Below are 26783 nucleotides of genomic sequence, written 5' to 3'. Positions count from 1 at the left end.
GTCCGTTGCAAGTTCCACCGTCGAGATCCGATCTGTCGTTGTCGTTCCGAGCTCGTTCCCGTGAATCCCGCCCAGTTGAGCTGCTTGTCGAGCCGACTAGTCTAGTCCGATGCCTGTTCGAGCTCGAGCTCGAAACTGTGTTTGAGCTCGACTAGCTCGGCTAGTCAAGCCCGAGCCGACTTGACTCGGTTGCACCCCTAATAAATACTAATCTAAAGATAAACTGAATAGTTTTTAAGTCACTATCATATGAAGACACGTGGGAATTGTTGCGGTGTTTGCTGTTTGGATTGTAACGGCAGCTTGGCCTGCGCTACGGATCTCAATTAATATCGTAGAGGAAGGGAAGCCGAGTTATGCCTCGATCGGTGGCTCGCGCGTTCCTCCTTTCCTTTCCGGGATGCTTCACGTACATGTAAGATTGGAAGGGGAGATATATGCTCGATTTTGAAAACGATTTATAATTTTGGAATGTAATTAGTTTTGTTGATTTCGGTGTTTTTCGTTTGATCTTGGAGTTAGGTCGAGGGATGGGAATCTGATTTGGGCGTTTGAGGAATGTGACCGTCTCCAAGATCATGATTGATGAGGAGGATAAAGGTAGGGTTTTAGTTAAATTTCTATGCTACCGATCTGTTTTTTTTTTCTTTTCAATATAAATTTTTATTACTATTGTTATTGTGCAGTAGTTTTTGAAGAGATCACGAGCGTTGTTAATTGTGTGACTAGGACGATGTCCTTGGGGAGTGATAGCTGATGTTTGGGCTCAGTTGAATGCGATTTTGGTATCGGGCGGTGCGAGATCTTAGGTTTGGATTGATTACATGTTAGAATTGCGATCACAATTATCCTTTATCAGGCTATGCGGACAGGGGAATGTATTTGTGATTGATTTATATATTTTGTGTTTTTTTTTTAAAGTGCACTGCTGATTGATCATATCTTCCTGTTTGCTTTATTGATCTATTGGCCTGGGCACGTGAGTTATGATACAACAATTCCAATCCGCCAGCTTAGGTTGTTGTCACACCTTTCAAGTGGAAACGATGAAAATTTTGGGGGAAAGTCTTTGCATGTTGATGTGTAATGGTGTGTCACCTGAAGCACTATGAAGATATGAGTTTCACAAATCAAATCAGCCAAAAGTGTTCAAAAGTGATTCAAAAGTTGCAAGTATATCATAGAAGTGTTTTCTATTAAGCGAATCTAGATGTCAATTGTTGTTGGTCAAGTTGAGTGATTGAGCATTATTAATGTGCTTGAGATATTTGTAAGTACAAATGATTATGATGATTTGCTAAGTGGATATGAAAAGACATTACCAAACTTTCATGATGATGATGATGTTAGACTATCTTGAATCTCATCTATGTCCTCCTAGGTTTGGCCGAGACCTTCAATGACTTGCCCTCCTCATAAATTCTTTGTTCGACCTTCTTGAACTTTAATTTGGATATTGGTGGGAAGTAGCTTACTTTTTTGCAGGGATTTTGAGAATAGGGAGAGGAGGGCTTAATTGCTCTCCTTTGGGCAGTATGGCTGACAACCCTGGTAGATATGGATGAAGTGACAGTTTGGATTTGGGAACCTTGGACCGCACTTTATTTCATAATTTATTGTTTCCAAATGGTTACATAGATCCCCTTAAAGAAAAAGGAAGAAAGTTCTCGAAAGAAAAATTCAAATTATAATTAAAATTGAAATTTTCTTAAAAGCAGAATCTAATTGAAGAAATAGCAACCAATTCTAAAAACTAGGAAATTGAAATTCAAAATCAGCCTAATCCTGCTAAACTGGCCAACCATGCTTCATGAATAAGATGTTTGCTTGAAATTTACCCATGGTTCCACATTTCATGCTTTCTTTTAGAAAATTCAAATTGATTCCCACCATTGAAGTGGTCAACCCTCATCTTGAACTTCAACTTTGGCTATCCTTGAGAACTACATTGGTTAGTTACAGAGAATTGGAGAGGTGGGAGTGAAGGAGGGATTAGTTTTGCTCTCTTTTAGATAGTGTGCATAACAACCTTTAGAGGGCTAGAGTGCTGGCTTCGGTTTGGGAACCAAGCATCATTTGTTACTTCCAAATGGTTACATATATCCCTTTAAATCAAAATACAAAACCTTTAAATAGTGTAATTCAAATTACATTTCAAAAATCAAATTTTCTCGAAAGTAGAAACTACCCTGAGAAATAACTACCCAATTCTAAAAACTAGAATATTGGACTTCGAAATCAACCTAATCCCACTGAAGTATCCAGCCATGCTTCATGGTTAAGGTGGATGCAATATTTCCAAAATTTCATTCCTTCTCTGAGAAATTCAAATTGATTCCCTCCAATGTAGTGGATCTAACTTCTTGTGATGGCTTGGAATTTTTAATTTTGTAAACTTGTTGATAAATGTTTCTCACATCTAATGGAAACTTCTGGGAATCTTATATAAGTTTTAGGACAAATTTGGATGCTTTTAGAATATTCTGAAATGTTTAAAAAAATCCTAAAAATATGTGATGCTAGAATCCGCTTAGTTCATAAAATCTCATAATGTATGCTTTGTAGCAGCTATATGCATGGTGATTTATCAACAGTTGCTGGTGTGAGTTTTTTCTTTTTAAATTTTAATATATGATTGGCTAGGTGCAGTTGTGAGTTTGGTGGATGTTGAGGAGGTTGAATTGGTTATAAACCTTGGCTCTAGCAATAGATATCATATATTGGTGCATATAAACAAAGTTGGAAATGCAATGATCTTCATAATATTAATAAGTTAATGGATTAGCATGGTATATTTCACCTAATTATGATTGGTTGATTGAAAAGTAATGAAGTTCTATTTCAGTGTTTCTAAATCATAATATGCTAAGTGAAGTATGAAAGTTATTTTTGCTTAAAGACGGAAAGTGAATCGGAGCTTCTATTGTTCCAAGAGCTCCAACTTATGCATTTTATATACTTGTATCAAACATAATGCTGAAGACCCAATTTACTAGGCCAAAGACAGACCACATCAAGTAACAACTTCTAAGTTCTTCCAAATCATGGAGAGATACATAATTCATTCAAAACATCTAATTGCATTGTATTAGCGAAGTATAATAAATATAGAAAAATAGCGAATTAAAAGGTTAATTAAATGAAATAGGATAGTTAGTAGCTTGTTCTGAAATTGACGACCACATGCACAACAAAAGATTGAAAGTAAACACTGTAATTTCTTAGAAGTTTAATCTGTGATAAAAGTACATGATATGACATAGAGAAATAGTTAACTCGAGGATTGTTATGAAGGAAATAAATAAATGTGACCCAAACAACCTATAAACTTCACTAGGAACCTTATAGGCAAGATTAGTAGTCTTGCACAATAAAGCTGTTCTCTCGAAGGCCTCTAACTCTTCAAAATGTGTCAATACATAGAAAATTTACCTCAATAAATGTGCCATGACATTGAGGGCTTCATATATTTTACCTAGGAAGGCTTAGTCAACAATCCCAACTCTAAACGTGGTTTGCACACTATCTACAAGAATTCTTAGGTATAAATATTTTCTTTTACCTAGAAGGGGTGACACATGATCAATGTAACTGGAGGGGACCCAAATAAAGAAATGCCCAGACCAGAACCTTTGGTCTAAGGCCTTCCAAAACATCTAACATTGGTTTCACCTAAAATAAGATGCAAATAATAAAACATCGCCAGAAATATTGGATGGCTACTCTTTGCTCAGAGTTGATCATTTGGTTCTCCTGCTTAAGATTGCTAAGGGAGTCAAGTCAAAGCCCACGAGAGCTCACATAGAATCTAATTTACCATAAATGTGACCTTAGCTATCACCCTCAAAACACTTATGATAGTGAGGAGTCTGCAAATATATTCAAGGCTGATGCCCATGCCCATGCTACCAAGCCACTTAATCAATCAAGTTCAAATTGGTTTTGTTCCCCAATGTCCATGTGTATGAGTTGGTCAATCATTTGATAGCTTGTGAAGCTCTCTGTAAGATGAAGTATGTTGGCACTTGCCCTCTTGGGCAAGTTTTTCATCTTTGATCTATTAGGTCTCATTGAAGGAGATCATTGACAAAAATTATCATTTGAATAAAAAAATAATATCCTTGGGATACTTAGATAAAGGCGAGATGATAAAACTTAGACCGTGTAAACTTGGGATCTTGATAAAGCATGCCATCATTTTGCTTCAACTCCTCTGAGAAGCAAACTACTTGAAAACTTTGCAATAGGTTGGACCAAATTAGTAAGTTATTGCAGCATAAAATTTATTTGTAATTTTTTTTACTATTTATTCGGGAGTTGTATCACATGGCAGGAACGGTTTGTTAACCCATGGGGCTTAACCAATGGTAAAAGCCTTGAACCATGATTAGAAATTCTTTTAATAAGGGAGAAGTTTGTTTCTTGATTAACATATTTAGCCTTTCTCCCAAAGAAATCGCTAATGATACTCCTCTTAGGTTGAGTGAGCTTTTCAAAGCAAATAAAAAAGTGGAAGATATGCCAATACGTGGATCAAATAAAGTTATTGTGAAATAATTTACTAGGAAAGAGCTATACTGATGTTTCATTATTAGAAGTTATATTAAAAGATTTGACTAAAATAGATTTAACATCTTATACAATACTTAATAAGAATGAATGGAGTATTGAGAATTATAAGGCTAACCTCAAGTGGTTGGTATAAAGTAGTAGTTGTTGTTGTTCATGATAGTATTTGTTTTGAGTAGGTTTTTTATGTCACAAAATTTCATCTCATTGAAAGATTTTGCTACTCAAAATTCATATTTGAACTTACCTTTTTAAAGTTGTGGGACTAGGCATGTCGATATTAGTTGAAACTCAAAACTCTTTCAAAACTTGCTTGATTTTGAAATTAATTCAAGACATTTGAAATTGTATCTCAAGCTTAACGTTGACTTTGAAAAAAAAAACAAGTTAAGTTTGTTTTATGCGTCTGACTCAAATTTTGATTCATACTAACTTGAATTATGGATACATTTATATGTTGTTCGTTATGCTTATTTTAACATATCTCGTTCTACTAGTTAAAGATATTTTATTTGATTTATGTTGTACCTTTTATTTGTTTGTTATTCATACTAGAATTATTAATATATCTATGTACTATTTTTTTACATTTGCACTCTGTTGACTCTTTTTGGCATTTTGAGTTCGTGTGCATATGTTGCTTGCCATTTTATTTTGCCATATGTTTTCATTATTATTGATTTATTTTAATTATTTATATAGATAAGAAATTTTGTTGGCAGTTACATTTGAGTTTGAAGAATAAATTTTTTCATTTCTGTTTTGTGGATGCTATCCAAATTTTATATTTTGTAGATTTATTAGAGTTTAATTGTTTGCAATTTTTACTTGAAAATAACATATAATAAATATCTAAAATAAAACAATGACCAAATTACCTCTCATTTTAATACCATTAAATCTTAACTAAATTGGTGGGACTAAAATGGTCCCATTTTAAAGAGTTGAGGGACCAAAATGCCCCCTTAATTTAGTTTCGGACCATTTTGATCATTCCTAAAGAGTTAAGGGACCATTTTGGTCATTTTCTCTTTTTTATTTTATTTCAAGCCAAGTTGAAATGAATTTGGGCAACTCAGAATCAAACTCCTTTTGAGCCTAGCTAGCTCAACTTCTTGAGTGATTTGATCTTGGGTGAAGTTAAATCCTTCCAAATTTAAATCTTTTTGAGCTCGAGTCTGGACGGTTTGTTTGAAAACTCTTTGACACTATTATGGACAACTAAACCAAAATATTCATGTTTTGTTTATTCGTCACCCAGTGAATGTGAACCTCCCAAACACTTGAAGTTTAGGCTATGATGAGTTTATAAAAAAAAGTTTCTAACTTTTTGTAGATAAGTTGATGGGAAATCAGGAATGTGTATGCTAGTGCCATTATTCATTCTATGTGGAACCTTTACATATGTTTGTATAGCACAAACGATACTAATAGGAATAACCGAACCGGAAATGTAACATCACAGATGAGGATAACATAAAGAACTATCATACTTGACTCCTTCAGGTGCTGCAATAGTTTGCCTAGGTTCCCATGTGTACTCATCTTTTGTCTGCCTGCAATTTCATAGATTTTGCTTCTTTAATCTTTTCGAATGCAGGGACCATGCAAACAAACATCGAGGCATCCCTTGGCTGTCTTAAGAAGAAGACATCTGACGTGAAGTCCCAGGGAAGTGGGAACGCTAGCTGTTTTAAGAAGGCATCTGACGTGAAGCCCCAGGGAACTCGGAATGCTATGGAAGATATTCCTGAGACTAAAGAAGATATTGATGTACCTCCAGCTTATTTTTTTCATTCAGACTACTCAGTTAGCAGGGAAGGATCTAGACTTTTGCATCAAAGCCAGAACATGCCATTTTACCAACCAGAAGTCTTGATGTGGCCAATCATCTATCCTGGTATACAGATGCAGCAGCAGCAGCACCATATGAATGTATTTGACAATCATTTATTTCCAATGAACAGTGAGGGTTTTTACCCTGCTGAGCATAAAATACATTATATGCCATACAAGATGTTTCCTCAAGGTTACCCACATGAACTTCAGTTTCAAGAATTTCAATATTTCGTGGTTATTGACTTTGAAGCAACCTGCGAAAAGGATAAGATCCTACATCCACAAGAGATCATTGAATTTCCATCTGTTCTTGTTAATAGTTGTACTGGATGTCAAGAAGCTTCCTTCCAAACATATGTTAGGCCCGTGCATCATCAACTCCTGACTGATTTCTGCAAGGAGCTCACAGGCATCCAACAAATTCAGGTAAGTGGCACTCTACAGCTCTTTCTATTGTATTACAGTTAACAGCGACATCACATTGCTTATTGAAGACTGATATCATTTGTATTTGCTTTTCTATGTCTTCCATTGTCTCGACTGGTATTATTAAGTATAAAAGCTTCAATATATCTTCGTCCCATACCATTTAAGCGTTGATAATTGATTAAATTTTACTTTGGTAGCTTTTACTTGTAATTTCCTCTACGAATAGAAGGGAAAATTTGGTTTATTTATACAATACCTTTTTATGGAGCCGTTTATAGTTTGCTACATTTTGTTCATAATTGAGACTTTTGGAGTTTTCTAGTATGAATTAATTAATCCCGAAGGTGCAGTTAGCATTATGATAACATCACAATTTAAAATGCTAGGTTTCAGATAAATCAGTCATTTGGAAGATATCAGAGTACCATTTAAGTTACTTTTTTTGAAGGTGATACTGAAGTAATAGAGTTCTTAATCCTACACACTAACAATCTAAGTAATAAAGATCAAGAGATCAACCCAAGAATTTCTCTTGGTGTAGCTCCTCCCCACCAAGTTAATAGCAGTGAGAAGAGCCATAGTTCCCTGTACCAATGGTGAGGCCGAGAGACTTTGTTAGACATTAACATATTCCATTTGATCCTAAAATTGTACCATCAAACTGTAAAGCATGGGCTACAAACACGATAGATCAACCAAAATCCATGAAAGTCTACCAACTAAGAACTCCAAGACATTCAACATTGGCAACATAAAGTTTAAGCAATTAATCTATGACTTTCTTGCGGGAAGTATTTCTTATAGATATCATCTACTTGCCTTTGATCTCAACATGTATAATTATGTTTATCCTATATTGAGGTAGGTTAGGTAATTGAGTCCTTGGAATAAAATTCACAGTAGGTTGTATTATCTCTCGTAAGATTGTTCATTAGGTAGCTCATCAAGAGAATATTAGAAAGCTCAGAGATATGGTTATTGATAACGCCATGCATGTGAGTCTCTTTCGGTGTGGGGATTACTTTGGCATGCAATATGTGAAGAGAGTCATCATCACAAAATTATTTTCTTGACTTATTACAACGTTATTTTCAATGTGAATCCTAACAGTAGGATATTGGAATGCATGTCGGGAGGGAGTCATTTTGAGTAGTGAGGGATGAAGTGCGAGGTTCAATCACAATCAATTTTAGTTTGATAGTCTTCTTTTACGATAATTATAGTTTATGTTTAAAAGAATATTTATGTGGTGGAACTTGTTTTTTTTTTTCTACTGATTTGGTTGGCAGGAATTATGTTATTTTATTGTGTAATTTAAGAAACATAAACATTCTCTTTATCCTGATGAATTGCATCCATATCAAAGAGCCAAGACCTGCCTAGAATTGTGTAGGCAATGTCCATAGGGAGGATATCACGTCAAATCTTATGATGCAGAACAGAGTGGGATGTAGTAACATGCAAGTTAGAATGCTTATGGATTAACTAAAAGATGAATTAGCATTCCAAAATATAAACCAAATACCTCTAAAAGAACAAAATAAAGATTTCCAGGATTTAACTTAGCACGGCACGAAATCACTTACCCTGATGCGAGAATGATTTAAATAAAACAAAGATTAGCAAACTTAGAGCAAAACAAAATCCCAAAGTTAATATTTAGATTAGACACTAAGAGAGTTACCTTCACTCATGCTCATTAGTACACTCAAACATGAGGAGAAACAATGCTTTAATTGAAGAAACCACTAATGGAGGTGATGCTGAAATATAAGCTCAAAGGAAAGGAACGAACCTGTGATTCAGAAGAATGCGGTAAACCTCAATCCTTGCTTTGGTAGATGTAGTGGCTGCCTTCAGCTGACCGAAATGGTTCTGTTGGCTGCTGGAAAGGAATTTTTATTTCGTCAGGTTACCTGATGTAGCTCTACGTCAGGTAGCCTATAATATGTCTCCACGTGCTGTTTTTCTTTACCGCGTGGACCGACTACCCGACCCGGAACGGACCCGAGAGTTTGTGTAGCTCGGTATTGATCGATTTTGCTCGACAAAAATGAAAAATACCATTCTGTGAAGACCAATACCGAGCCTATATCGAGCAATACCGAGCAATACCGAGTTCTTTTAGGTATTACTCGGTATTGATCTTCACAGAGCTGTATTTCTCGTTATTGCCAAGCAATACCGAGTAATTCATAGCAATACCGAGTCTATACCGAGCAATACACGAACATAGTAATCCCGGATTCCGGTTCGAGTCGGGTCGTCGGGCCGCGCGACAAAGAGTAAGAGCACGTGGTGACATATTATAAGCTACCTGACGTAGAGCTACATCAGGTAACCTGACGGAATAAAAATTCACGGAAGTGGACAGTAGCAGTTCACTGTGTTCGAATGCAGGGATAGGTTGGCAGTAAGGGTGCAACCGAGTCAAGCCGGCTCGGGCTCGACTCGACAACAGGCTCAACGAGCCGAGCTAAACGAGCCCGCGAGTCGAGCTCGAACACAGTTTCGAGCTCAAATGCTTAACGAGCTCGAGCTCGAACAGACATCCGACTCGACTTGGCGGGATTCACAGGATCAAGCTCGGGACGACGACGGCGGATCAGATCTCGACGGTGGAACTCGCAACGGACGCAACGACGATGGCAAAGCTCGAAACGAACGTGATGACGACGCCGAAGCTCGAATGGACGCGACGAGATTGAGCTCAGAGCTCGGAGCTCACGACGACGAAGCTCGGGACTACATATTGGACGCGACGATGACGAAGAAGCTCGGAATGGACGTTGACGATGACGAAGCTCGGAGCTCGATTGAGCCCGTGATGACGACGACGGACGACGTCGTTGTTGGACACGACGACGAAGCTCGGAGCTCGATTGAACGCGCGAACGACGTGATGACGGACGACGTCGTCGTTGGACGCGACCTTGACATAGAACGCGACGACAAACCGCGAGTACGCAACGACGACGGACGTCTACACGGCAACGAAGGCGAGTACGCGACGACATTTTGAGCTCGAAATGAGCTCGACGAGCCGCTCGACAGCGAAACGAGTCGAGCTCGAGCTTAGTATCTGAGAGTCGAGCTCGACTCGAACAACCCCTGGCTCGAGCTCGACTCGACTCGTTTGTACCCCTAGTTGGCAGCAAGTTGGATGAGATAATTAGAAAAAATTAAGTCTTGGTTGGGGTTAATGCCTCCCTTGGAGGCTGCAGGAGAAGTAATTGCAGCTGAAATAAATTAATTCCAAGGGGAGATTAAGGATAAAGTTGGATATTGGGTTGAGAAAAAGTTTTATTAACTACAAGGATTGTAATTAATAAAAAGCTGGAAAGTTAAGTTAGGTGGCAGCTTGGGGAATAGGAAAGGTTGGAGCTTTATTGGGGGTGAAAAATGGTAGTGACTTTTCCTATTATCTTTGGGAGATGAAGGGTTTTCAGCAGGGAATATGATTGGGTGGCTGTTGAGTCCCCAAAAGATGGCTTTTGGGCTTCCAAGGTGTGGAGTAGGTGCATGGCAGGATGAGGGGAGGGTGGAGGAAGGTTCTAGGATGAGTGGTGGTTGGAATTTGGGGATTGTTGGCCACTGTGGAGCAACCAGGAGACAACAAACAGTGCTTGAACTGTTTGGTTAGCAGTTGGTTGGCCGATTGGTGGCAGGACAGTGATGGACTGGAGCAGGGAAGTGGAAAACTGCAGTGAAGAATCGACTGGTTGGAGGGAGAAGCTGGAAAACAAGATTAGAGGAAGAGGAGATAGAAAATGATAACCCAAGAGCACACCTGCTGTTGGGGTGTTTCTTTTCCTCTAGATCTCACTCTCTAGGATTGCCAATCTCACCAAACAGGAAATTTTAAAACAAGTGCATAAGCTTTCATATATTCATCATCTCCTAATACATGACTAAGGCCACTATTTATAGGCCAAGAAAAGGAAAAATAAGCATAGAACAAATTGCCCTCCCAAACAATAGTATAAAACCAAAACTAACAAGACAAACTGGGAAAATACATAATATCAGAATAAAATGTAGAAAATACAAAAGTCAAAAAATAAAGACTATGGAACACATCCAACGGTCCACGATCATGCCGATGATAAACCCGCTAAGGCTTGCTTCAGATGTCCCCATCATCTTATCTACACAACTATCCATTTTGATTGTAACAAGACACTTAGATGTGATAGGTAGTGGGATATAGCTAACTCAACATACATCAAATGGCTTAAGAATGCAGCTCAAGTTTTAGGTTGACTCTAATAAGAGAAGTATTACTGATCACATTCATGTTTCTTCCTCTATCATAACAGCCCCACTTCTTTTATCATTACAGATAACAATCACATGAAAAAAGCTATTATGTCTCCAATCTTCCATTTTATATTTTAATCACAAAATACATCTCAAAACAGCTAGGTTGAATATTAGACTTTTTTTTTTCTCATAATTTTTGGCTTAGGGTTGTTAGTCTCTTTGAAGATAAGGATTTGGGATTTATATGGGATTTATATGGATTTTGCTTATTACATTGTTAAAGACATTCAAAGAAAGTAATTTCCTGAGCACTAAAGTTGGATTCGGAGGCGGTCCTAGTTTGAGAAGCACTAGAAGAAGTAGAGGAAGTGGAGGAGTTATAGCAGCAAACCTATGGACAAAAGTAGGAAAGCAAGTACGGTTTAAAGCTAGGCATCAACTTATGATTTTCAATTATTAAAGTATATAATGGAAAGCATTTTCTAGAGTGTCAGGATCCGTAGGATTAACATTTATAATTTATTGTATTATTCCTATGACAAATTTATTAGTGAGTTGCCACTCTTAGTCATTACAATTTATTTTTTCTAAGAGATCCAAAAAATGTTAAAAGATTACGTGCAACTTGCATTGTTCTTCTTCGTAGAGTGAGTTGTCATGCACATATTTATCATAATACTTGGAACAATTTTTAGCTTTTACCATTTCTTTCATTTATACATAGGCTAGGTTAATTCTTCAGCTCTTTATTCTTTAGCTAATGTATTATTCTTGTAAATGTTTTGTAAGATCAATTAATTTCATTTGTAAAGTTTATTTTTGAATAATCATCTATATCTGACCGGTCACCATCCATTTATTGGAACCAATCAATTTATTAGCCATGCATACTATCAAAAGTCGGAGCTTCAATTTTGTTTTGATGCCTTAATCATTAGTGAGCTTTTGGTCTTATCTAGGTTTTCTTTGAATATGGATTCCTTTATGTTCATGATTGGGCTGATGTTGTTATAGAATTGCCAACAATATAATATATATATAACTATCAAATTAGGAATTGGGAGGAGCAAGACTAACCTTACCCGAAGAAAAAGACATTTTCATTTGTAGTTTCCTTGAAAATTGCCAATTAGTTGAGTTTGACCTTGTGTGCCTTTAATCAAGCTCATTGATAAGCATCCTTCTCAAACAGGCCAAAAACACCATCTATTTGTTGGAGCAAATCAATTTGTTAGTCATGCATACTATCAACAGTTGGAGCTTCAATTTTAATTTTGAAGCATTGATCATTAGTGATCTTATGGCCTTGTCTAGGTTTTCTTTGTATATGGATTCTTCTATGTCCAGGAGTGGGCTGATGTTATAGTCTTATAGAATTGCCAACAGTATGAAAAAAAAAAAATCATTTACATGAAAAACTATCAAATTAGGAAATTAAAACGTTTGAGATGAGCAAGACTAATCTTACCTGAAGAATAAGACATCTTTATTTCCATATTCATTGAAAATTTCCAACTGGCTGAACTTCATCTTGTGTGCCTTTAATCAAGCTCATTGCATTTTTTTCCCTTTTAGCCAATTCCTTTGAGCCTTTTTGCTCCGATACTAATGTAATAAAGGGTGTAGAAGAGCATCTTGAATCTTGATGATGAAGGCGCTTACTTGTTGGTGGTTTGGAATCCAAATATATGGTTGGCGCCCATAAACAAGGTTTTTAGGCTAACTAGGCTAGGGCTTGGAATTGGTTCTTGATTTTTGTTTGTTGGCGCCCATAAAAAATATATGACAGAATAGTTTTAAGTTATTTGGTTTCATAGAGTCGTCTAGTTCTTGCTCTGGCTATAAATAAAATGTTTTTTTAACATTGCATCTGTCTTTGATGTCTTATGATAGTTTCCTTTTTTATGTTTATTTTCATTCCTTTCCAGGTGGATAAAGGTGTTTCTCTTAGCGAAGCTCTGCTCTTGCATGACAAATGGTTGGAAGACAAAGGGATTAAGCATAAAAACTTTGCTGTGGTCACATGGTCTGACTGGGATTGTCGTGTGATGCTTGAAACTGAGTGCAGATTTAAGGGGATTCGGAAACCTCACTATTTTAATCAGTAAGGATGCAAAGTTTGCTTAATGCATTCGCAATATTCTTCAATTCAGCGTTTTTTCTCTTGAAAATTATATCAAATAAAGAAGCTTTATAATGTATGATCTAATTTTGCTTATATAACTATGGAGTTTGAAAATTATTACGATCACATAGTATGCAAAATAGTTGTGATGTACTACTCAGGCTTCGTTTGGGACGTCTTTTTTATTGCTTCTTGAAACTAAGAATTTTTATACTAAAACTCCGTTATAAGAATCAATAAAAAAGTCGTCCCAAATGAAGCCTTAGTCTCTACAAAGCTCCGACAACTAACCGACTATTTTTTCTTCCAAAGTGCAAAAACACCAAATCAATTTATTCCTTGCCTTGCATAATGTTGTCGGCAGCTTCATCTTTTTCATTTTGCTCCCCAAAACATGTGATGTAGGTAAATCTCCCTGCACATTCAAACAGTGACACCTTATTTTTCAGAAAAAGAAAAAAAAAAGTTTTCTAGGACTTCGGAGATTCTCCAATGTTGAGATGATCTGAAATCAACTTTGCTTGGAGGATATTTAATTCATGTCCTCATCTTGATTCATCATACAGCTCACAATTTCTTGTGCGCCGTGTTCTAATATTTGTGAAGCATAAGCTTTTTCCAAATCAGTTTTTTATAAAGGAAGATGTAGTACTATCTTGTGAGTTTTGACCATAAACTACTGAAAATGGCAGTCATGTCTTACAAGGCCTTATACTTGAGCATTTTCTCATTGACTAGTCTTGACAACCTAATTCCTACTAATCCCAAGTTGTCTTATGGGGTGTCTCAACATGTTTTGAGTTACTTTTGATTTCAAAATGATTCTATTTTGCTCTTCAACAATATGAGCAGGTGGATCAATTTAAAGGTTCCATTTCAGGAGGTTTTTGGTGGCGTCCGCTGCAATTTAAAGGAGGCGGTTCAGCTGGCCGGACTAGCATGGGAGGGCCGTGCTCACTGTGGCCTCGACGATGCTCGAAACACCGCCCGTCTCCTTTCCGTTCTCATGCGCCAAGGTTTCCGCTTATCCATAACCAACTCTCTCACACAACATTCAATCGAACGTCCCAATCCATCATCCACTACCCAAATCCTGAAGCCAAAAGAGAAAATTTCAGGTCAAACCCCCCTCCAGTATCAGCCCTCCATGGAAGCCATGAAGGAGAGAGCCATCTACTGCTTCTGTGGGGTGAAGAGCAGTAAATGTGTGGTTAGGAAGCCAGGGCCTACACAGGGAAGGTATTTTTTTGGCTGTGGAAACTGGACGGGCAGTGCTGCCTGTGACTACTTTGTTTGGGAGGAAACTAAGAAGTCTATTGATCTTACCTCTGTACAAAAGCTGAGAATTTCTCCAGTACTCCATGGTGCTGTGATTAGTGGAAGCAATAAAGCTTAGTCGCATACTCGGTTTTGCTTCACTTATATATATAAATATATACATATATGTCTTCTATCTAAGAGAGTGAAAACTTTTATGTTAGCAACTAAGATATTTCTAGGGAGTGTCTAACCTGTAAACTCTAGACTTGTTGACAGGAGATTGAAGGATAAGATGCTGCTTAGGATGATTTAAATAGTGTAGAAATGGTTGAAGACTTGAAATTATTATCTTAAATAACAGACGACTATGAGTCTTGTTTGTTTTCTGTTATTTATAATGGAAAAGCTATCAATGCATTTCCTGTATTGACTTCTGGAACTCTAATCTTAGATGCTGGTACTCAATTCTATTGTTTTTTGTTACACTGCAGTTCTAAAAGCTATGGTGTAGGTTGTCTGAATGATGAGGATTTGTGGAAGCAAATGAAAGATGAGTTGAAAGTTTCAAATTAATTAATGGATTAAAAAAAAAGTTACAGAGAACCGATATGAACCTATAAAACTTGTGAAAATGATCGACATGGTTTCTCGACTTTTTATAAAAGATCAAAATAATTTTCAATCATATTAAATGATTGTTTTGGTTCCTTAACTCCTTACAAAAGAGTAAAAATAATCTCGTCGTGATAATGAAATTATATTATTTTGATTCCTTATTAAAAATTTAGAGATTAAAATGATGATTTTTTAATATAGTTGTTCTTTTTTATTTTTTATAAAAAAAGCAGAAGACTATTTTGATCAATTTTTTTTTTATAAAAATTAAAGGCTAGACCACTCAACCCATAAAATTGGGAGCAATTGAGCTAATTTTACTAAAAATTGCAATAGAGATAAGATGTTGAAAAAGTTTTTTTTATATATTAAATTATTCATATATATGCATTATATTTTATAATACATGTTATATAAGTATATTATCATTTATTTATCATTATTATAAAAATATGGTTGACCCCTACACATCAAACATTGTATAAAAAAGTGCAAAACAGATGAATCAAACAACGTGCGTATCGGTGCGACGCATCACTTGATGGATTAAATGACCTCCGATTGCCAAATGGGCTGCGTTATTGTAATCAGGATGTTGAGTTCACCTAAGAGGGGATTTCTCGCAGTCAAATCGGACGATATCGGTCCAAAGGAACGATCGAAACCTAAAATTGAAGCGTGACGTCGCCAAAACAAAGTCCGATCGAGTAACGGATTTTGACATTGCATCTGGAACATCACCGACACCGAAAAATCAATATCAACTTGTTCAATTGGAGTCATCTGAAGTGACAACACAAATCCCAAGGCAACAACGCCCAAATCAAGAAAATTGGTGCGCAAAGCCACCCAAACGACATTTGATTGCAAAACAGACTTCGTCCTTGCATTCAAAATGCCAACAATACCAAAAAATGACTGTCAATTTTATCAATTAAAGTCACACTGGAAGATCACCACACATCTCCAGGCAACACGTGCAAATCAAGAAAATTGACACGTTACGATGCCCAAATGGCGTCTAATCGCTAAACGGACTTCGCCGTTGCGTTTGAAATGTTGACAATACTAAAAAAATCACTACCAATTTATCCAACAAAAATCATGCACACAAATCAGTACAATTTACTAGAAGAATACCTGCAAATTAAGAAATCGGGCAAATCAAGGTCATTTTAGTTGATTGACGCATTACTGTTATCTTAAACTAATAATTAATAATAACAGATCATTAATATTACTATTAACTTATTTAAAAAAAATAATTAAATCAAATCACAATTAAATGCAAATTACCTCGGCTTCGTCGAAGCTCCGGAAAACCTCTGATTAAATCTACGCAAATTCCGCTGAACTCTGCGATCACCTCCAGCGAAACCCAGCAGCCTCCATCGTCGTCGTTTGATTGCGTTAAAATGAGTTCTCTTCCTGGCTTTCACGCTTAATACTTCAGAGCTCCTAATCCTCCCAGCCGAATCCCTTCCAACCGATGCCTGCTCTTCTCCCTTTACCCAAATCCTCTACAGTCCAGTCAACTCCTCTCCGACCACCCTGAAATCCCACCAATCAGCCCTTCTGCCCGTCCGTCCCTTACAAGACCTACACCACACGCTTCTTCCCACAAAAACTCATATCATAAAGTCCTCACAAAATGAGTGCGAAATCTCTGGGCAGTGACTTATTTACAAATCCAATCTGGCTTCTGAAAATTTACTCTGAAACTTAGGCTTCGTTTGATTCGGTTTATGCTTACATAAAAAGGAGTTTTAGAAAAGGAGGTTGAGAAAAAGCCGTTCAATAAAATGGAGTTTCAATAATGAGATATGTTTGACTAATATTTTTAAAAGTGCTTATTAATACTTGAAAGTAATTTTAAATTGTTTGTTTAGAAGTTCTGCTTTTGAGATTTTATTATAAAATACATAATTCGCTTCCGAAACTCCGTTTTGTGACCAAAGAAGCAGATACGAAAAGAATTTTGTAACCGCCAAAAAAACGATGTTTATTAAAAAGGAATTATTGTTAAGCTTTGATTCCAAACAGAAAATACTAATTGATTTCGGCGTTTTCAAACGGAAATGGAGAAAAAAGCCTAATCAAACGAGGCCTTAGGCTTCGTTTGTTTTTTTTGTGCTTTTGTAAAACACAGTTTTAAAAAACATTAGTTCAGAAAATGGAGTTTTCTAACGGAGAAGCACATTTAAAAAGCATTCTCAAAACTGCAGAAAAATGAGAAAAAGGAGTTATTGGGAACGTGATTTGACGAACCAAACAACACAAAAAAAAATTCCTCCGTTCTAGGAAACAGAGAAGGCAAAAAAACGCTCAAACAAACAAAGCCTTAATCGGTTAAAACTCTCCCGAAAGAGAGGAAGTCGGGTTTCGAATTTTCGGAGCCCACAAAAATATTATATCAATTAAATAATTTTAATTCATATCTAAATAATCAAAATGGGAAACTCCAACTAAATTCCAAACGAAGCTTTGAATCTTAAAACTTTCTATCAATTCAATGTTAGGTTTGATTCCAAAATTCTTGCTTTAAAATGATAAAATCCATTTAGAGCCCCCCTAAATAATAAAATTCTCAGGGACCTATCCATTTTCAATGAATTCAACTTTTGTAGATCAGTGAGGGTGGATGAGGGTTTTTAGCCTATTTCAAAGATGATGGCAATGAATTTGTAGAAGTAATTATACAAAGAGATATGACTATAATCAACAATTTCATTTGCATGCAAATATTTGAGCATGCATGATAGCAATAGTCAAACAAGAATGGAAAGTTTCTTGGCATTGAAAATATATATATAACAACAGTAGAAACTTGAGACCCAATAGTAAGGAACCCGTCAGGACTAAAGAGCATCAAATACAATTTATTTGAGGTTTTGGTTGAAATGTTTTCTTACTGCTTCTTAAAATAATAAAAAAGCTATCATAATTGTTTCAAAATGTCGAATCCATCTGACATAGCTTACAAGTAGAAACACAGGTTTGAACTTTTAAGAGTAACCACGAAAAGTTGTCTTTTTGTATGATAAAAATATCATATCATTTGTAATATAGATTTTCCAAATGGATGTCATTAAAGCTTGAATCTGTAATAAACTAAAGTCCAGAAGTTTCTATACATGAATCAATGATTAAAATTGTGTTTTTGGTATAGTACAGCTTTACCATCTTGATATCTAAGTTTCACTAATATTCTCAACAATCAAATCAGAAGCCCATCAAATTCAAAATTTTCCACTATCAGAAATGTGAAAATTGTACCAACTAGAATTGTAATTGAAGAGGCACGTTGAACCAAGGATCAATGGCTTGTGGATTTAGTTTTTAGTTTTCAGAATGTAGAAATTCTGAAATAAATGGGACTCATGTTAATCTCTCATCAACTCATATTTTATATCCATAAACTCAATTTCATTAGTCCTCAAACTTTTTTTTTGTAATTTCTTATCTATAAGCAGAGTTAACTGGGAAATTAAATGTGCTAAATTTTTTTTCTTCACATTGTGAATTTTTGGATTTGATCTTGAGTAAGATGATTAATAATGTTAAGGTGAAAGTTAGACTCTACCACTTAATGCTCAAGCAAATACTACGTTACATATAAGCATGCTCAATATGCACCATGTCTTAAGGAAAGTGCAATCATAATATGACATATTCATTTTAGTCAGCCAAGCTTTATGTATCTAAAAAAATTATTCCCATCTTTCAAGAATAAAAATCTATAATTATTTCAGTGTGAATTATCAACTTTTAAAACACAGCAGAAGCACATATCCGAGCTCTGCATACGAACATTCTCAATCTTTCTTTAAGACCACATTAAAATTAAATGGATCTTCTTGATGAAAGATAAATCTAAAACATATCATATTAAGAAATTCCAACTTTATATACAAACTCAGTTCCAAACCAAAATCCAAGCCCTGAGGACTAACAATGGGAAATAATGTTTCCATTCAATTCTTTGGGGCAATCTACTTCAACAAAGAATTGTACACCAAAACTCGTGTATGTATACTCACTAAAATGGGATTACTTAAAAAATAATAGACATCTTCTAAAAGTTGCTAGACCCCTCATGATTACTAGTATTGTTTCAAATCAATATTGAGAGGGATTGTCGTAACAATTGCAAATCTTATTAATCGAATACGATTAATGAGCCTCAAATTCAAAACTCCATAACAAGTTCTTCTCGAAACATACTCAAAGGATATAGTTTTTCTGTTGTTCTCTAATAATCTATAAATTTTCTACTCTTATTCATATCCTATCTCATGAATGCAACAAATTTGAGTCAAAAAGCCAATAAGTCATCTTTATTAATAATTCTCCGAACTAACAATAGTACAATTATAACTATCCAAAAAAGAATAAATTTTATACTTTCGGGAATATAACATTTATTTCAAAATCATTCTTTCTTTTCCTAAACTCACATTCAAGAAGATGATTACAACATTATTCATGAATATGAGTTTTTTTATTCATCCCACTGATATTCAACCTCTATCTCTCCTTGATCCCTATGAAGTTCAAGCCCTTAAAAAATCTCAACATTTAAGAACCAAGAGCAATATTTATGATAAAGATCAAGAACATCCAATAAGCATTAGTGAATCAAACACTCCTTCATGGCAAAACCACTCATTTGAATCAAGCTCCAATCAACATTCACAAGGTAACACTAATTCTGACCTTGACATCCCAATTAATCACATGAAAGGCACAAGAACAAAACATAATACAAAATATTCAATAATGAATAGATCTCTTATAACAACCTAACTTATTAGTTTAAGGCTTTTATAATCAACTTTTCTAATATGAACATTCCAATAATATTTATGAAGCATTAAAAATACCTGAATGGAGAGACACTGATTATGATGAAATGAAATCACTTGAAAGAAAAGATGAGCATGGCAACTCATGATTTTACCAAAGGGGAAGAAATCTGTAAGGAAATGGATCTTCAATATAATATACAAAGTTGATAGGAGTAAAAAAGATATAAAACTAGACTAATTGCAGAAAAATTTACTTAAACTAATGACATAGATTATCAAGACGCATTTGCATCAATTGTTAAGATTAATAATGTCCAAGTCATCCTCTCTCTATCCGAAATTTTTGATTGACCTCTTCACCAACCAAATGCCAAAATATATTTCTAAATAGAGATTTAGAAGAAGCTAGATTTGAGACCACAAATGATAAAGGTAAAGTTTGTTAACTTTTGAAATATTTCTACGGCCTAAAGAAATCTCCAAGAGCTTGGTTCGGGAGATTTACCACTACAATAAAAAATATGGCTACACTCAAGGGCAGGCTAATTATAACTTATTTGTAAAGAAATCACATGTTAGTCATATCACTATCTTGATTGTTTATGTGGATGATATTATTCTAACTGGCAATGAAGAGGTAGAAATCAAGTTACTAAAAGCAATTTTAGCAAATATATTTGAAATTAAAGATCTAGGAGTCTTTAAATATTTTTTGGGCATGAAATTTTTTTTAAAATGATGGGATGTAAACCCACAAATACTACCATATATCATATCAAAAGAATAGGATCAAATGTTGATACTCTCTAAGGTGACAAAGAAAGATACACATCCTGATTGGAAAACTTACTTCTCTCATACTCTTCCTGACATACATTGCTCTATCAATGTGATTAGCCAATTTATGAATACTCCAACTAAAGAACGCCTTGATGCAGCATACTAAGGTACCTAAAAGAGACATTCGATAAATGGTCTACTTGTCATAACAAAAACAAATATGAGTATAAAATTTTCACTGATGTTGATTGGGCTAGCTATTGCTCGTTTGTGTTAGGAAATTTCGTTTGTGTAAGAAAAATGATTAAGAGGTCATTCAAATATAGTACTTTTATAAATCTTCAAAAGCAAATATCCTGACCACTGTCTTCGATCAATCATAATTAAATACCATAACTTCTAGGCTTTGAACGATAAACATATATTCATAATTTGAGAGGGAGTGTAAAATTTATGTAATGAGTGGGACCTATGCAAATCTCTCATCAAGCTTTCCATATGCTCCGAATATTCCAATCACAAGATGATTATTCACCTCAATAATTGTACTATGATTATTCATATTTTGTCTGTCTAAATTATTTACTTAATTCTAGAACTAGTAATTGATTATAGTTATCTCCTATAAATATGTAATCATCTTGTAGTTTGAAATAAGAAATTCGGTTGAAGTTTCTTTTATTATTTTTAATATAGAAGATAAGGGGGATTAAGGTTGAATAAATCAATCAAATCAAAGCCCCTTACATGAGGAGCTCGATAGTGTTAGGTTGGGTTGTTCGTTGTAGTTTGTCTATTTTGGAATATGAAGTTTGAATTTTTTTTGGCATAATATTTGTAAACCATACTTTGCGTAAAAAGAATGATTGAATTTTGGCATAATATTTGTAAAACCATACTTTGCATAAAAAGAATGATTGAAATTTCGTTCTATGCAATACTCAACATTATTGTCGTATTTAATGCATTGGTAAAAATTAAAGGGGGTCATTCTATGTTCGTGAAGTCATACTCTATCACGAAGGGCCTTAAAAGAAACATATGAATTGATGATGTAGAAATCAAGCTTCAGTTTTAAGTCCACCTATCTAAAGTGAAAGGGTGACTAAATCTAAAGGCTTCTCACCATTTTTGAGTTAAGACGGCAAGATAATTAAATAACATAGACCATTTTAATGTGAATAGGACAGTGTGATCAGTATAGATAATGGCTACCTAAAATCTTGAATAAAAATAGTTACCATAAAAGGCAAATAATGCACGGAATCTTTGGCCGAATCAATGGGGCACATAAATAATTACCATGATAATTGAAAAGAATTCAAATGTAATTGTGGTATGCTGACTACAGTTGTAAAACATAGTGAGCAACAAAGGGGATAATTTATTGAACAATTAGTATTTCAGTCTGGCCTAAATAACAAAGCTTATACATGCTACAATAATAATTTTGTTCTTTGTTACAACATATAATACACATAAAGGAGTGAATCACCGCACCTATCATACATTTTTACAAGATTAGAAAGCTGGTCGGCCATGATCTTCCAAGTCAGAAATCATACAAGAAAATCAAGTGACCATTTCGATCAAAACAAAATGCTGCATTAAATTCTTTCGATTGAGATTATTTGAATGTGATGCAGACTTACAATAGAATCATTCAAATGTACCATTACTCACGAGGACGGGCGAGCCACAGAGAACTAAGTGCACGGAGCCTTGAAAAATAATCATGTATGGAAAGAAGAGCTCGAGCTGATTGTCGAGTCGTTAATATTCGGTGCATTTGTTGCAGGGTTTGTTGTCGCAGGTTGTCAGCCTAGAAACCAAAATAACCAATAATAAGATACGTCAAAATTCCTGCAAACATTATTTAGATGCATTTGAGATATTAGGAGAAAAATATGCAAGCACCTGCCGAAGGAAATTTTCTAGAGTGCCAAGCTTTCCCATGGCCATAGCCATCTGTCCCATGTAGTTTGCTACATTACCAGAGGAGCTAGAGGGGCCAGGAGAACCAGCCAAAGTTTCTGCCAAAGACTGTTGCAGAGCCTCCATGCCCTGCGAAAGGGCATCTTCTGCCTGTTGAGAAGACTGCTGGAGGTTGCAAATTCCCACCAACTGCTGCTCAGTCAGAGGTTCCAACTGATTTACCAGAAGCTGCAAAGTTTCCATAAGCTAGGATTAAACTTCGGTTAGAAAAAGGGGCCAATCTAATGCACGAGATTTTCTGTCATGTAAGGTCTGAGGAGGGAAAAATTATTCTGTCCGGACAGCGTACCGAGGGTACCAAATGATACCGTGGTCGGCACCGAGAGCGGTACCAAGCGCCAAGTGATGTGGCGTTTTTTTATTGGTCTCTGGACACATTCGGTGTCCGGACACAATAATCACTCCTGAGGAGGGTCTCAACCCTACATTACAGATAGATTATTTCGTGATTTGAGATCATGATTCAAAATCACAGTAGAGGCAATCTAATCATTACTCCAGACCAGCCTCAAACTTTAGTTATAAAGAATAATTATCTAACTCCTGATCAGCCCTAGGGTAAGAGCCTCATACGCTTGATACGCTCTTGGGGTACATTAGGTTGTGAGCAAAGAGAGAAAAAAAAAAAAAAAATTGGGCCTAAACGGGCATAGGGGTATTTAAATAGTTGGGTGTAAATGCATCTTAAAGTCAGAAGCTGCCTACAGTTACTAGATGGCTCACCAAACAACAGCACCTAGCTTCAAAGTTTGATTGTTTGTTATGAAATCACAGCAATGCCCAGAGGCTTAAAAGCCTATATGTCATCGAGTATTATATGTAATCAAGGAGATAATAAAGTTTCCGCATGGAATTAAATGCTCTTATCACAAAGTAAAAAAAAAAAGACTTTGTGACTTAGGGGATCAATTTTTAACAGTAATTAAATATTCCTTTTATTTTTTTAAATATGTATACGGTATTGCAAGATCATATGCTACAACAAAATTAAGCATGGCTTCTCCAATTGCATTTCTATCTCCTCATACCCACCATGAATTATCTCATAATTCTTCATATTAAATCATGTGTCCATCTAAGTCACCCTCATAGACTGTCTTCTAATCCAACTCGACAACATAAACTAAAACACGTTTATTATGTCCTTACCAATAACCAACTTCATAGCGACCAAGTATCACTATCATTTTCATCTTTCAATTCTCTACCACTACTATCAAAATCTCATTTCTCTTATAAGCATTTCCAACATAGAATGACTAATAATTTTTGGCAATACCAAATTTTTAGCTTTCCATTTAGTTTCTTCCAAAATAAATAACATTTATAATTCTTCTAATCATTGCGTCCATCAATTCTCTTCCCTCCCCATTTAATGTCCCCAAATCCACTTTTAATTTATATAGTCTTAATTTAGACTTAGTCAAACCTTATTTAATTTTCATCGCAACTGAATTAAGTTATGATGCTCCATTTATGTGAGAAGATTCATAATATGATTGAAGGCCGCCCCCCCCCCCCCCCCAAAAAAAAAAAGTAAAAGAAAGGAGAGAAGCAAAAAAAAGTTATAGAAGAGTGGAAAGCTAAGACAAAAAATAATGAAATATGATGAACATATTAAGAATAATGCCACATTCTTGATCTTATTTATAAGCGCTAAATATCGGAAATTGTAACAAGTCAACGTACTAGTGCCACTAAGTTCACGATAGTTTACCTTAAGATCAATCTCATAACTTAAGACTGAACTTTTGCTAAATCATGGAACTTATGGAAATACATGATAATTTTACGGCGCAAGCTTTTAGTTCAAAACAAAAATAACTCATTCCATAGACTAGAAGAAAAATATGCACTGTTTATGTCACCTTGAGAAGTTCTGATGAACGGAAGCCACCCAACCAAAGAAAACACCTCTCTGCAGGCGTCTTCCACATGCCAGAAAGAATGTGAAAAACATCTGCCTTAGAAGCTATTCCCTTCAGCCTGAATATCTCATCATACTGTGCCGTTATCCCATCAACTATCACACGAAGATCATTATCACTGGCACGAGCATTCACGGCAGCCCTCAGTTCACTGATCAGCCGGTTATGTTCTTCCAGCCATCGTGCATATTCTATGTCAAATGCCAACGCTCCTGCAAGACAAAATTTCTCAAAGAAATCCTAACCAAATCAAGCTAGTAATTATTTGCAACCCTGCAAGCATTTCTAATGGGAATCCCCTATCCTTCAAGGGTGTACCGCTTCGGGATTTGGGATCCCTTTGGTTGTGTGCGCTGGTGGCAGGATTGGTGTTTGAAACCAATACATGCAGTGCAGCAGATGACCTTCTTTTGCACCGCATGCTAATAACTAACAACTTATGCATATTAGAAAGGATAAGAAATTATGCCAATCCCAATGCATGGTAAAGCTACAAAGGGAACTATCTTCTTTCCAAGGTCTGGTTCAGGCTACAAGAAAATAAGGAAATGAGAAACAGAAAGGAGTAACAACTTTAAGAGTGCATTTGATAACAACTTCCACAAGAAAGCAGAAGCCATGTGACATTCACATCAAATTCAGGCAAGGGTTCTAGCATTTTTTTGTTTTTTGGGGCGGGGTAGATAAGAGGAGGCTTCGCATACAGCAATTGCCCCATGGATTACTTAAGGTTGGAAATAGCTTCATATTTAAAAGGGTGGCAGAAGGAAGGGGTACCCATTAAGGAATTTATTAAGTACATCTTCAATCTAGTGGTGAAAGCATACTTTTCTAAAACGGTGATCAATGAAGAAAACAGATGAAGGACGGTGCAATCACATATTGACAGAAATGAATTGTGTATGGTGCAATCACATATTAAAAGCGATGGATTGTATGTGTTCAGACGAGGTGATATTCTCGAGACAGCAAGCACAATTAGGCAGAAACTGATATACCATTTCCACTCATCGAGTGTGATTGATCCCCGGAGCTTGAAAGAAAAATTCCCTGCAAAATAATTAATTTAAGAAACAAATCAGCGGAAAGATATTCAGACTTAAGGTTGGAGCAGAAATGTACATGCCTGCTGGCGTGCCCTCTGAAACTCCTGCTCAAGTTGAGTTAACTTTAACCTACTATTTTCTAGTTGTTGAACATAAGCCTGTTACACCATCAGAACCATGACTATAATAGTATAATGTAAGACAGCAAGGTTATAAAAGGAGAATTACATAGGACCAAAAAAAAAGGAAAATTGTCAAGTTAGGTAAGTAAAAACTTGAAATTTAATAACTTAGAACCTCGTTTCCACAGACCATATGATGGATGATAAAAAAATATCTTTGCACAGACAATGCAACAGAACGAAATTTTATTATTGGAGTTTATAAGTTTTTATATTTCCATGAAATGATAATTTGAAAGAAAATATCATGGAGAGTTTTAAGTTTTTTTTTTTTACTTTAAACAAAACAATGTTAACGGGTATTGTTCAACATACTTCAGTACTATACCAATACTAAAGAATTAAGGTTCTTGTAAAATCCCACTGAATTAGGAATTAGTTTTATTTATTTGATTATTTTAACATTATTTTAATTATTTCTTTTATCTAAGGCCCTGATTAGTTTTTATCAAAGTTAAAACTATTTGAGATACAGTCCTAAGCCTAAATAAGATATGTAATCATTTAATTCTAAATGACGAATAGATGAATTAAATTTATATTTTGGATAAGGTACTCTATAAACATGCAATTTTATTCTACTTTAGAGTATTGCCACTAATATTTAAAAAAAGGACAGAAGTCATTTTGTTTTTAACTTGGATCATAATTTGGTCATTTATCAAGAAAATCACCAGTTGTGTGCTGGTAAAATAAGTCATGTCAAATACATGACATAAATTAAAGATTAATGTCGTCATTAAACTGATAAAATTATCGATTGATCAATGATTTGCTAGTGTCATGACATACTCTTGCCAGTTTTATTATTTTAAAGACCACATTATTTTTGATTCATCATAACTATTTAGTGTGATATGTTCATGAAATGAACAAGATAAGATTCTTATTTCATATTTATCTAAGGAAAATACATTAAAAAAAATTTATTACTATATATATAT

At 35.3% G+C, this 26783-nt stretch overlaps 2 protein-coding genes and 1 long non-coding RNA gene across 13 annotated transcripts in view; 1 reads left to right on the top strand and 2 right to left on the bottom strand.

The window, feature by feature from the left end:
• The first annotated feature begins 327 nt into the window (after positions 1-327).
• On the top strand, positions 328-14950 carry LOC110113520. Of its 4 annotated transcripts, none has more exons than XM_020846141.2 (5): positions 328-415; positions 523-600; positions 6170-6834; positions 13029-13204; positions 14078-14950. In XM_020846141.2, the coding sequence occupies exons 2-5, from the start codon at positions 579-581 to the stop codon at positions 14619-14621; spliced, it is 1407 nt and encodes a 468-aa protein (XP_020701800.1). In that variant the 5' UTR covers positions 328-415; positions 523-578; the 3' UTR covers positions 14622-14950. The 4 variants fall into 4 exon arrangements, with proteins under 4 accessions (XP_020701800.1, XP_020701803.1, XP_020701801.1 ...); XM_020846142.2 differs by having other exon boundaries at positions 359-415; positions 519-600; XM_020846144.2 differs by lacking the exon at positions 523-600 and having other exon boundaries at positions 341-415.
• On the bottom strand, positions 13295-16807 carry LOC114581402. Its single transcript, XR_003703329.1, has 2 exons — positions 16397-16807; positions 13295-13640 (listed from the first exon to the last, which is right to left on the bottom strand). It is a non-coding gene; the product is annotated as an uncharacterized LOC114581402 (long non-coding RNA).
• Positions 16808-22049: 5242 nt separating this feature from the next.
• The window catches only part of LOC110113515 (transcription factor TGA2.2-like), a 31218-nt gene continuing 26484 nt past the window's right edge, over positions 22050-26783 (bottom strand). For all 8 annotated transcript variants that reach the window (XM_020846135.2, XM_020846136.2, XM_028701476.1 and 5 more), the window contains 5 exons: positions 25738-25815; positions 25610-25661; positions 24552-24823; positions 22606-22851; positions 22050-22510 (listed from right to left, as the gene is read on the bottom strand). In XM_020846135.2, the coding sequence (XP_020701794.1) occupies positions 22364-22510; positions 22606-22851; positions 24552-24823; positions 25610-25661; positions 25738-25815 (795 nt within the window). In that variant the 3' untranslated portion in view covers positions 22050-22363. The remainder of the gene's footprint in view (positions 22511-22605; positions 22852-24551; positions 24824-25609; positions 25662-25737; positions 25816-26783) is intronic.

This window comes from Dendrobium catenatum, unplaced genomic scaffold, assembly GCF_001605985.2.
Source record: "Dendrobium catenatum unplaced genomic scaffold, ASM160598v2 fragScaff_scaffold_1721, whole genome shotgun sequence".
NCBI lineage: Eukaryota > Viridiplantae > Streptophyta > Magnoliopsida > Asparagales > Orchidaceae > Dendrobium > Dendrobium catenatum.
The sequence above is the reverse complement of the archived record's forward strand: the minus strand, read 5'-3'. Positions and strand labels throughout refer to the sequence as shown.